Raw genomic sequence first — 12,391 nt, 5'->3', positions numbered from 1 at the left:
TGGGATGAATTAGAGTGGAGACTGTGAGCCAGACCTTCTCGTCCAACATCAGTGCCTGACCTCACAAATGCGCTTATAGAGGAATGGTCAAAAATTCCCATAAACACACTCCTAAACCTTGTGGAAAGCCTTCCCAGTAGAGTTGAAGCTGTTATAGCGGCAAAATGGAGGGAGACAACTCCATATTACATTCATGTGCATGTAAAGGCAGACGTCCCAGTTTTGAGTCTGTTGGCTTTCAGTGTGTTTTTCCTTCCGCTGGATAACCTTACACAGAATTTTAGTGGATGAAGATCAAATTTGAGCTGCTTTTTAGATGAACAAGCACTTGGAGCATCCCAGAGAGCAGAATTGGGTTTGATAGCAACATTTACTTTGAAGATACAAACTTTTGTGTTGAAAAAATCTTGTGTTTTGGAATTTTTCTATGAATATATTGCCCCTAGTATACTAGGGAAAAACACGAATACTTATAAACACTACAAATTCCTGGGTGTCTGCTTTCATATGCGCTTCACCACTGGGAAGACATGACAAAGACTTGTCTCAATGATCAACATGGACACAACCAACTCCATTCCATTCACAGTTATTAACCCAAGCATCAGGTCAAGGTGAGGCAAGAAGGAGAGTTAGATGACCTATGAGTGAAGGTGGATGTATGTAGTGCAGGAGGTGTAGGCGATGTTCACATTGATTGTTGTGGTGTTTTCCTTAACAGCGAAACTCATTTTATATACTTTTGGTTTGTGAAATTAAATAGCCAGTTTTTTTTCTGTTTCTGTGTGATAGCCCAGACACATAACCTTCTTATCCCGAGGGCCTGGGCTGATGATGTCCTGGTTTATTTTAGGAGTCTGTGTCCTCTTGCCTTTCTGCGCCATTAAGAGCAAAGCATTATGCATGCGTTCAGTCAGCTGACTGAAAGCTAGGCGATAGTTAGACAATTGTTCTAGTGTGACTCATGTTATTGTGCTGCATTCCAGAGTTTTGCGTAATATGTTTTTGTGATATTGTTGATTTAGATGGTAGTTGAGTGTGTGTACACGACAGACAGTTTGGATCGAATTGAAGGAATGTATGTATGCATGTTCCTAATAAAGTGACCCGTGAGTGTATTTACACAAGTCAAATCCAGACATAATCCAAAGGTAAAGCTAGACAGGAATCTGTACACTTTGTATATACTTTTGTATTCAGGCTGTTTGTATTGCAACAGCTAGCTATTAGTTATCAGCTAGAATACTAGCTAACATTGCGGATATATGATATGATGACGCTGAATCACTGCACTCAGACAATCAGGAACGTAGCAGGAACTCGCAAAACAAACAGAAAGCGCAGCACAAGTGAAGAATGCTCACAAACCGGTTTCAGTAATAATCGAGATTTGACAAAGGTTTTCCAATGGAACGGAGAAAGGAGGTGAATTTAAAGAACTTTTATTAGGTCAGCTTTTGAGCTCGAATTAGATACGAGAACCCAAACGCTTCGTTTGTTTTGCTTCTGGCAGGGAGCGAAAGAAAACGCCCAGTTTCAGCTAAGGGGTTGAATCTCTTAATGTTAATGGCAGAAGACTGCGGGGACAGAGACCTTTAAGATCTGGGAGTGATTGGTCTGTCAGGATGAAGTAATAAATTGAATCTGATGTATGGGGAACGAAACGTAAATGTCAGACAGCATGTGTGTAAAAATATCTAATAAAACCAGTGAGTAGAGTAAAAACCCGAGAACGTCTAATCCACACTGTGGTAAAGGAGTTAGCTGTAGCATTCACAAAACACAGATTCAATCATTCCTCTTCAGTAACTGATTCATCTCTCTCTCTCTCTCTCTCTCTCTCTCGCTCTATCAGCCATTCCTCAGGGAATGATGGTAGTGAAGCGATTAATAGAATATGAACACATGCACAACCATGTTGTCTTCATCCTGTTGAGCTGCTCCATGCATCCTCCAGATGATTCAGAGAGAGAGAAAGAGAGAGATGGGAGGGGAGGGGAGAGAGACATAGAGAGGGAGAGAAAGGAAAAGGAAAGGTGACCGGAGCTGGATCATTAATCCTAAGCACTTTGTTTTGACGAACAGAGAGAGAGAGGGTGAGAGAGAGAGAGATGCTGCAGTCAGTTATCGGATGGAGAGGGAGAGGGAGAGATAGGGAGAGAGAGAGGGGGGAGATTATATAATAGTTGAAGGAAGCGCACTGTGTTTTGCTCTGTGGTTTGGATTAGCAGCTAGCAAGATGCTGGCGTTTCTCTGACTTCTCTTCTCATCAGTCTTCCTGCTGCTTCACACTGCTGCACAGCATGAACGACAGAGCCGGGGACGGAGGAGAGGGATGGATGGAGGATCAGTGGGAGAAATGGTACAAATAAGGCTGTGTGTGTTGTGTGTGTGTGTGTGTGTGTGTAGAATGATGGCAGCACACTGTTTTTCTAGCATCGCTGAGGGACGCCCTTGACTGAGAGTAACCCTGTGTGTGTGTGTGTGTGTCGGATGATTCACTTAAATGCTGTTAAGTGGCTTTGGTTTCACCTCTGGAGGGAAAACAGATGCTCTCATCCCTTCCTATGATTGAAGTTTCATAGTTCATGTTTCAATTATTTTAGCTATTTCAAGCTAGAACCTTCTGGTATTTCAGAGTATATTCATATTACTATAGGATTTAAGGCAAATGTTTTAGGTCACTTCAGAAAATTAGGTCACTTCAGAAAATTGTCAAATTGCAAAGTCAAGGTGTGTTGCTGCAGAAATTGGGTTAGTTGCTGTATAACTTACTAGTAGAAAGCGTGTTTAGACACGTCTGTTCCTCTTCTCCTGATGTGGATCAGATGTGGACACGACGTCAGAACATCGCAAAGCTACTAGCGTATAACTGGGTATATAATTCATCGCTTATTGAATATTTTGTTTTCTGTTTAATTTTGATTTCTTATGTATCAGGATTTCATGCCACTTAAAAACCTCTGAAAAATAATACCACTGTATACTCGTGAATAATTCCACGCTAGGATATCTCAAATTCACAGTAGACCAGTAGCGTAAGGCCCTCGTCTCTGGTGCCGTGCCACTGTGCAGCGCGTGGGCTCGCATCTCACAGTGTTGAATGCTGGTTCAGATCTAACCCTATCTGCTGCATTTGATGTGAGTCAGACCCACAGCTAAAAATGTTCAGAAACACACAGGGTGATGCTCGCTAGTGTGATTCACTCCAGAATCTCAGAATGGATTTCCCAGTGTGGGGAGATACATATGTGTTAAAAAGAAAAAATTGAGACAGCTTTTCTTTCAAGGCCAGTTAATGGAAATGATAAAACAGAAAGATGTGTCACCTGGAATAGTCCCTTTCCACCTGTCCTAACCATCAGGGGCGGGGCTTGAACACCTGAATACCTTCTTATGTGCCTTGTTATATTGAGAACCTTATATTATATGTCATTAATCCTTGACTTCTTTGTGCCTTCAGACGCACGTCAGGTGAACCTGGCCTCGGAAGGTGGTAGTCTCATGTTCATTTCATTAGAGGGATGAGTCTATACAGTGCTTGCATTTCTTGGTATCATGTCATGTGATTAATGCTCCTGTTGTGCTGGACTGGGTGATCCTCATGCCTCAGTGAGTCCCGTCCATTTGTTTCCCCAGTACTGCTGATCCAGGTCTTTCATCGAAGGCTTGCTTTCTGTTAGCTTTGGCTCCAACCAGTCAACCTACTTCATCACTGGAACCTTCAGCAGCAGTAATTCATCCAGTCACAGTAGATTATTGCTGAGTTTCTTCACTGCTGCAATGCTGAGAGGGTTACTCTCGGAATACTGCAAAACAAGAAGATAAGCATCGTGATTCAGGGCGATGTCGAAGCCATAGCTGTCACCTGTAGACGAGTGTATATTCAATATTTAGTGCCTTAGCGTTTGCCTTAGTGTTTTGTTGATCATCTCACAGAGGCAGTTTTCAGCTGCTGTATGCGCAGTGATGCCAGTGGAGACCTGGCAGATCCGGATCCCAGGTTGGAGTCAAAGATGTTGAGCATAGATGATGAGTGATAATGTCCAGAGAGTGTTTATCATGGTGGATGGATGGACCTTGCATCAGATACGGCTCTGATGAGATCTACAATAGTGAAGCCACACGTAGAGAGTTCACAGCTTCTCACTAAGACCTTGTTCCAAATACTGCAGTTTCACCCCAGAAGAACCTGGAGACCAAGAGGCACTGATTGATGAACGAAATTTAGAGGTTATTGTGTGTGCATCAAGAAAACCGGGGCACTCTGTTGTCTGAACATAAGCTGAAAATACTGAAGTGTGCGTGCAGACACACATGCTCAAGGCCAATATACGGAAAAGGTAAGAACATTGTGACCCAGAAAGACAGTCACATGCTGTGAACATCATGAGTGCACAAAGAACAGACATGTATACATCATAACACAAATTAGCAGAAAGAATGGTGATCTTAAATGATTAAATTCTCATGTATTCATGAAAAATACGACATAAATCCTGAACCTGTAATTTCCTTCTGGTCCTTATAGGAACAAGGTGTTTTGCCAATTTTGCCACAAAGCACCAGTTTTGTCTTATCTGTCCAAAGGACAAGCCACAAAGCTTCTGGGAGAGTGTCCTTTGGACAGATGAGACAAAACTGGAGCTTTTTATCAAGTCACATCAGCTCTATGTTCATAGATGCAAAAATGAAGCATACAAAGAAAAGAAGACATGGAGGAGCTCTGTTATGTTCTGAGGCTGCTTTGCTGCATCTGGCACAATGAAATCTCAAGACTATTAAGGCATTCTGGAGACTCCCAGTGTCAGAAAGCTTGGTCTCAGTTGCAGGTCACGGGTCCTCCAACAGGATAATGACCAAAATACATTGCTAAAAACATCCAAGAATGGCTAAGAACAAAACACTGGACTATTCTGAAGCTGCCTTCTATGAGCCCTGATCTAAATCTCATTGAACATCTGTGGAAAGAACTGAAACATGCAGTCTGGAGAAGACACCCTTCAAACCTGAGACGGCTGGAGTAGTCTGCTCATGAGGAGTGGGACAAAATACCTGTCCACAGTATTTGATGGTCAAGTATACGGTATCTCTAAAGAAAGGTTATTTAACTGAATACTCAATTTACTCAGTGTTGATTCTTTTCATGAACAAGTCTCCTCACCTCACTAACTGGCCTTATGTATTTTATTTACATATTCATTTCCTATGTCTATCTACAGTCTCTGACATCTCCTGGGAGAAAACTTTGCCCTCACCTCTGCTCAGAATTCTCTCAACTGTCTGAGCTCTAATTCCAATCTACTCACAGCATTTCAACAGGATGGACTACTGAAACCATGTCATGCCATAGCCTCCATTTCCTCCTTTTGATTCATTCCTTGGTGGGTTTACTTGAATGTTTGGGATCCTTCTGGAAGGTCCAACGTTTTGATACACATTCTCCTCATGCAATCTCTGGTATGAAAGAGAAATCATACTCGACTGTATGACTGCAGGCTGCTCAGGCTCTGAGTTAGTAAAGCAGCTCCAAACCATAGCACTTCCACCACCATGCTTTACAGCTAGCTTTCTTTGGTACTTTGGACCTTTAAGAGTAGTTTTACTCTCATGTTCTTCAGGTGTCTGAGATTCCTACTGTGCTGCACCTCGCCTGTTGTTTGCACTTTGATTTCAGTTGTAAGAGTTACCTGCGGTAAAATTCTGAGCTTCTTAAGCTTCTTAGCACTCATCTTGCTGGATCGTCCTGGCCTAGACACAATTGGCCATGTTTTTATATCTTTTGTGGAGGAGGAATGGGAGGAACTTATTCAGATCTTGTAAAGGCTTGCACAATGTTGGCAGTTTCTCATCCAGCCTCACGAGGGCGCTTCACCCCTGAGACTTTCAGTAAAGGTCACCAACAGGCCATGTCCACCTCAGCTGAATTCTGCAGGGTTTTAAGTCCGGACTACTTATTAAAATATATTTTCATTTAGAAAGAGATTTGAGAAAACTACACTAAACTACACAGATATTTTTTCTGATTTTTTCTTCAAAATGTTCACAGTCTAGGCCTTTAAATGTCCGGAAAACATGATGCATAATTGATAGGATTGTAGATTCATGAATTATGGATTTATGGGTTTTTTTTTTTGGTTGTCATTCACAGAATGAAGAGATCACATGACCAGCCAACAGTTTCACTCCCATTTACCCATTTCTTATCTCTTCTTATTACTAATGCATGTTTTTCTGTGTTTCAGGTTGACCCATGATATAAGCTTAGATGAGTTTGAGGATGAGGATTTGTCCGAAATCACAGAGATCACAGATGAGCGAGGCCTCAGCCTTAACTGCAATGGCTTCGACATCAAGGTACAAGAAGATATCACGGTTTTCTGTTTGGTACCTGTTAAGTTGTCTTTATTTGTCACATATATATTACTGCACATCATTCTTCACATATCCCATCCTTGGGGGTTGAGGTCAGAGCACAGGGTCAGCCATGATGCAGCACCCCTGGAGCTGGGTGGGTTGGGGGCCTTGCTCAAGGGCCCAGCAGTAGCAGTTTGGCGGTGCTGGGGTTTGAACCCTGATCTTCCAGTAAACCAGTAAACCCTGATCTTCTTTGACCCCGAGCCTTAACCACTTGAGCTACCACCACCTCACTTGAGCAGTGTGCCATCTTTAGTAGCAACCAAAAGCTTCTGATTCTCTTCTCTTTCTTTTTTTTTTGCTTCTGTTGTGTAACACGATTGCATCTGAGCTTCAGCGTACTGATTGATGACCAGACATTCTCATTTAGATTTTGTGGTACAGAGCAAAATCTATCATTCTGTCAGTTCTGGCAAGTCGCCCAAACCCTGAAGCAGCCCAGCCTCCCCACACTGTTACACTACCACCACCACCATGTTTCACTGCTGGAATGATGCTCCTATTGTGGAATGTTGTGTTATCTCCACTCCACATGAGACCTTCCAAAAATCTGACTTACCACAGAACATCATACTCAAAGACTTCAAGTTTATTAAAATGTGTTTTTGGCAATGAGTGATTCTGTGGCTCATACTGTGGTTTCTTGGAGACCCAGAGCCTTAAATACTTTCTCACAGCAGTGTAAAATATTAAGAGCAGAGTGACCCACTCGCATGTCACCTGTAATGATTAAAGGAATAATTCAGACGTATTTACATACATTTAAAAATATGGAGTGGCTTCTGCTAAAAGTCACCATCCAGAAAACAGATAAGAAATGAGTGTGTGTGTGTGTGTGTATTTTCAGTTCTGACGTACATTGGAGGTGGGAGTAGAAAAAAAAGGGTGGAAAAAAAAGAGTTCTGAGTTGCCATGGGAATTATGGTTTGTCTCATCGCTCGTGTTTTGGCAGAGTCAGCCACGTTAGTGTAGACCGTGTGTGTTTTGTTGAAAATTCTTTGAGTACTGAAGAATCTATCATTTAATGCTGAAGATTTTCATGACGGTCACTAATGCTTAGGGCTTACGGTTATAACCTCGGTCACGTGACGTCACCATGACGGTTGGCTAAGCTTGTTAATGAACTTAACTAGCTAGTTACCATACAGCTGTAGCACTAACCGTTGCTAACCTAGGTAGCTGGACTTCAGCCTGAGAATTAAAGAGAACAGCTAGCAAGGGTGATAGCAAATCCTGGATGCTTCTCATTTGGCAAAACCAGGACAGGAAAACATGAAATTTTTGTGTCTTTTATTTATATGATATGAAGATGTTCTGTCTCTCTCTCTCTCTCTCTCTCTCTCACACACACACACACACACAATTATAGCCACTCCTTTAAGCCCTGGTGTATGTGTGCTGCTGTAATGTCATTAAAAAGTCGTTAAATATGAAGCACTACAGTACACACACACACTGAACTCATGTCTGTATGGGTGGCTCATACAATCTTTTTCTAAATATGTCTCTTGAGTAAACCTGATCCAGCTGCTGAGCAATACAGTCGTGCTGTTGCCCTAATGCCCATCGATCTGTCTGTAAAGCAGAGGAATGAATGACAGTGTCCATTTTATTATTAAATAGACATAACGTTTAACATATTTAGCAGTAAACTGCTGTATTATTTAATGCATAAAGTGCATTAGTATTATAGAGCATTCTGTGAAATGGAAGGTGAAGTGAATAAGACTGATGATCTCCTCATCATGGCACCTGTTAGTGGGTGGGATATATTAGGCAGCAAGTGAACATTTTGTCCTCATAGTTGATGTGGTAGAAGCAGGAAAAATGGACAAGTGTAAGGATTTGAGCGAGTTTGATGACAAAGGGCCAAACTGTGATGGCTAGACCACTGGATCAGAGCATCTCCAAAACTGCAGCTCTTGTGGGGTGTTCCCGGTCTGCAGTGGTCAGTATCTATCCAAAGTATCCTTAAGTAAGTTATTTAAGCCCTGTTAGTATCCTTTAAGTCCTGTAACTTGCGAGGTGAGGCCCACTGAGGTACTTGTAGGACTTGTAGGATCTGCTGCTAACATCTTGGTGCTACAGCACACCTTCAGGAATCTAGTGGAATTTTGGCAGCAAAAGGGGGGCCAACTCAAAATTAGGCAGGTGGTCATAATGTTATGTCTGATTAGTGTATACTGTGTTATATGGTATATGTTGTATAAACTACTTCACTGGTGCTGATGCTGGCGCGCAGGCCTCTACATCGCTCTGCGGTTTTTTAAAGTAATGAAATCACTTCTGGTCAGTTGTGTGTGTGTGTGTGTCAGGTTAATGGCTTGCGTGGTCAGTAGATCGTTATCATCGCTATACATTCTGCTGAGGTCATGACACTACATCACTTGATAACTTTACTACTTAAGTGGAACTGAAATCTTATATGGAACTAACATGAAGGGTTCATTGAGGAGAAGACAATGCGGGAAGATGGTCCGTTTTAGAATAATTTAGTGGTGCTTTATTATTATTATTATTATTATTATTATTATTTTATTTTTTGTGTATATTGTGTTATAAAAATAGTCTATAGTTCTGATCAGAGTGAAACTCCTCCCTCTTATTGAAGTGTTTCATCATTACGGTTTGAATTATTTTACAGATTTAATCAACTCTTTGATTATTCCAAAACTGATGGCACTCTGTTCACGTTACGCTGCCTGTCCATTTTTAACTGTTTTAATAGAAAAGCTTCATCACTCTAGATGGGTTCTACATACACTGGCCAGGCATAACATTATGACCACCTGCCTAATATTGTGTTGGTGCTGCCAAAACAGCCCTGACCCGTCCCGCACTGTGTATTCTGACACCTTTCTATCAGAACCAGCATTAACTTCTTCAGCAATTTGAGCAACAGTAGCTTGTCTGTTGGATCGGATCACACGGGCCAGCCTTCATTCCCCACGTGCATCAATGAGCCTTGTCCGCCCATGACCCTGTCACCGGTTCACCACTGTTCCTTCCTTGGACCACTTTTGATAGATACTGACCACTGATAGATGCTCTGATCCAGTGGTCTAGACATCACAATTTGGCCCTTCATCAAACTCAAAGCTCAAATCCTTACACTTGTCCATTTTCCTGCTTCTAACACATCAACTTCTAACACATTAAAAAATCTTCTTTCTTCTTGTCATTGGTCCTTTTAACTATTTTAGGTTTCAGTTATTATATTATTCATATCAGGACAGAGAAGCAGAGAATTAACTAAATTAATGGGATGTGTTAAAATTATGGAAGAGGAATAGTGCTCTTTTTATTTCTTATACTTCCAGTGTTTAGACACGAGAGTTTGCTTCCTGATAAGATATGAAAACATTGAGGTCTCACACACACACACACATATATATATAATACCATTCTGTAATGGTATATTTTTCCTTCTGCAGAGCTATAATATAATGTATAATGTGCGTGTGTGTGTGTGTGTGTAGGGGTCATGCCGTGTCACTCTGCCCCATCTCCAGTCAGTTGCCTGGCAACAAGCTCAGGATCTCTTAAAGGGCCCCGGGTGTGAACAGAGAGCGAAAGACGAAAGAGAGAGAAACTTAGACAGGAGAGTGTTTTTGCAGCACATTCAGAGCTTTTGAGCCACGTTTCTAAATATAGCTGCAGATAAAATGTTCAGGGTGAAGCATTAATACGATAAAATGGAAAATATGGAGCACTAAGAGCCAGAGACAGGTCTATACAACATTCAATGCTTTATGTTTAACCCTATCTCTACAATTATCCATCCCAAGCAAATAAATGTGGCTCTTCCTCAAACTGTTGCTCAAATGTCGAAGCACAGAGTTGTAATGAACGTCTCAGTCCCTGCTCCAGCATGACAATGTCCCTGCGCAGCTCCATGAAGACATGGTAAGGAGGTGTGAAGGTTGAAGAAAATGGAAGAGCTCGACTCGAGAGCCCTGACTCTGACTCAACCCCACTGGGATGAACTGAAACTGGAGTCTCCTTAACATCCCAACATCAGTGACTGATCTCACTAATGCTCCTTGTAGCTGAATGAACACTAATCCCCACAACCACAATCCAACATCTAGTGGAAAGCCTTCCAGAAGCGAAGAGTGGAGATGATTATAACAGGAAATGAGATGTTCATACTTGTCAGGGGTACAGATACTTCTTCGTGTATATATTCGGTATCACAGAATGCTGTGCTTTATATCACTGGATTTGTAATATGGGTTTGAGAGAAGCTGGCTAATTCAGAAGGAAGATTAACAGATGGAGCTTCTCACACATTTTCTCGGTAACGTCCTCTCAGCTCTGAGCAATACTCATGACACTAATTCTACAGTGTTATGCACACAGAGCGCTGCTTCATTAGGGCTTCGTTAGGTCTTGAGGGCTCTATCTTCATAATCACAGCCCACGTGGAAAAGAAATCGTGTAAGCTCTGCACATTGAATTATTTTCCTCATTGTTTCAGCAGTCCAGAATTGAGTGTATGAAGAAGATGGATCAGTGGAGCTGAATGGACATGGCTCTGTCCATCTGATCTCCCATCCTTGTAAGAGATGAGGAGTTTTATTATAGCTTCAGATGATTATAAACCTCAACACCAACACTGACCTTAGAATAGTCTCTAATGCCAAGTCTGTCTGCACTGTCTCTCTCTCTCTCTCACTACCTCTTTCCTTATACTGTGTGATTATCTATAATTACTCCTACTGTCTCTCCTAATCATTCTCTCTCTCTTTCTCTCTCTCTCTCTCTCTCTCTCTCTCTGTCTCTCTCACTACCTCTTTCCTTATACTATGTGATTATCTATAATTACTCCTACTGTCTCTCCTCCTAATCACTCCGACTCTCTCTGTCCCCTCCTCCAATCGCTTTAGGGTCATGTGGTGCGGCCATCCAGTAGTGTCGCTCGGAGGGCGGAGCCAGGCGCAGCGGGGCATGTCTGCTCAGAGACGCTTCCCTTAGAGATGATCACTGGAGCTGAGGGAACACACACAAGTGACTCGAGCACACGCTCCAAGGATACATACACCATGGACACGTACAGACCCAAACGGCCAACAACGCTCAACCTGTTCCCACAGGTGCCTCGCACACAGGTACAGCAACAGAGTGTGTGTGTGTGTGTGAGAGAGAGTAAGTGTGTGTGTGTGTGTATGTGCACATGGCCTGTGTAAGAATGTTTAGTACTGTATGGTCTATGAAGTCTGTTTTCAAACACATAGCTATAGTGTGTGTGTGTGTGTGTGTGTGTGTGTGTGTGCGCAGTGTGTTAAGTCTGCTCAGGATGGCGATGGAGGAGATTGCACTCTTTGTGACCGTAGTGTGACATCATACACACACACACACACACACACAATGGGATCTGTTGTTTGCAGTAAATGCAAGGTTTTTTCTTTGTTGTGTTTACATTGCACAGACTGTGCTCCTTTTGGGTGTTTAAAATGAACTGAGGAATCAGAAAAACTTGTATATTTACTATATACATTAGTGTGTGTGGAGAATATAAGGTTTAAGTGCATACTGTGTGTGTGGTGGTGGGGGGGCATTGTTATAGTCAACTTGTACAGAGGAAATTTAGTTGAGGTCAGCATTAATATATATATCAATACACACATGCTCAGGGATACGCACACATGCTTAGAAACACACACACACACTTAGGAATACACACACATGCTTAGGAATACACACACACAAAAGTTCAGGAATACACACACATGCTCAGGAATACACACATGCTCAGGAATACACACATGTTCAGGAATACACACACACTTGCTCAGAAGTACACACACACATGGTTGCTTAGGTATACACACAAATGTTCAGGAATACACAAATGTTCAAGAATACACACACACACACATGTTGGGGAATACACACACATGCTCAGGAATACACACATGTTCAAGAATACACACACACACTTGCTCAGAAGTACACACACATGCTTGCTAAG

At 42.0% G+C, this 12,391-nt stretch overlaps 1 protein-coding gene across 3 annotated transcripts in view; it reads left to right on the top strand.

The window, feature by feature from the left end:
- Window positions 1-12,391, top strand: part of mapk8ip1b (mitogen-activated protein kinase 8 interacting protein 1b) — a 32,636-nt gene that overhangs the window by 3,235 nt on the left and 17,010 nt on the right. For 2 of the 3 annotated variants that reach the window (XR_009205915.1, XM_058401584.1), the window contains exons 2-3: window positions 6,246-6,357; window positions 11,307-11,528. Coding sequence is in view for 2 of the 3 variants with exons in the window: in XM_058401584.1 (XP_058257567.1) it covers window positions 6,246-6,357; window positions 11,307-11,528 (334 nt within the window). In the remaining variant the exon portion in view is untranslated. Of the gene's footprint in view, window positions 1-2,007; window positions 2,363-6,245; window positions 6,358-11,306; window positions 11,529-12,391 lie in introns of those variants that run through there. The other variant, XM_058401585.1, reaches the window with a different exon arrangement.

This window comes from Hemibagrus wyckioides, linkage group LG10, assembly GCF_019097595.1.
Source record: "Hemibagrus wyckioides isolate EC202008001 linkage group LG10, SWU_Hwy_1.0, whole genome shotgun sequence".
NCBI lineage: Eukaryota > Metazoa > Chordata > Actinopteri > Siluriformes > Bagridae > Hemibagrus > Hemibagrus wyckioides.
The sequence above is the reverse complement of the archived record's forward strand: the minus strand, read 5'-3'. Positions and strand labels throughout refer to the sequence as shown.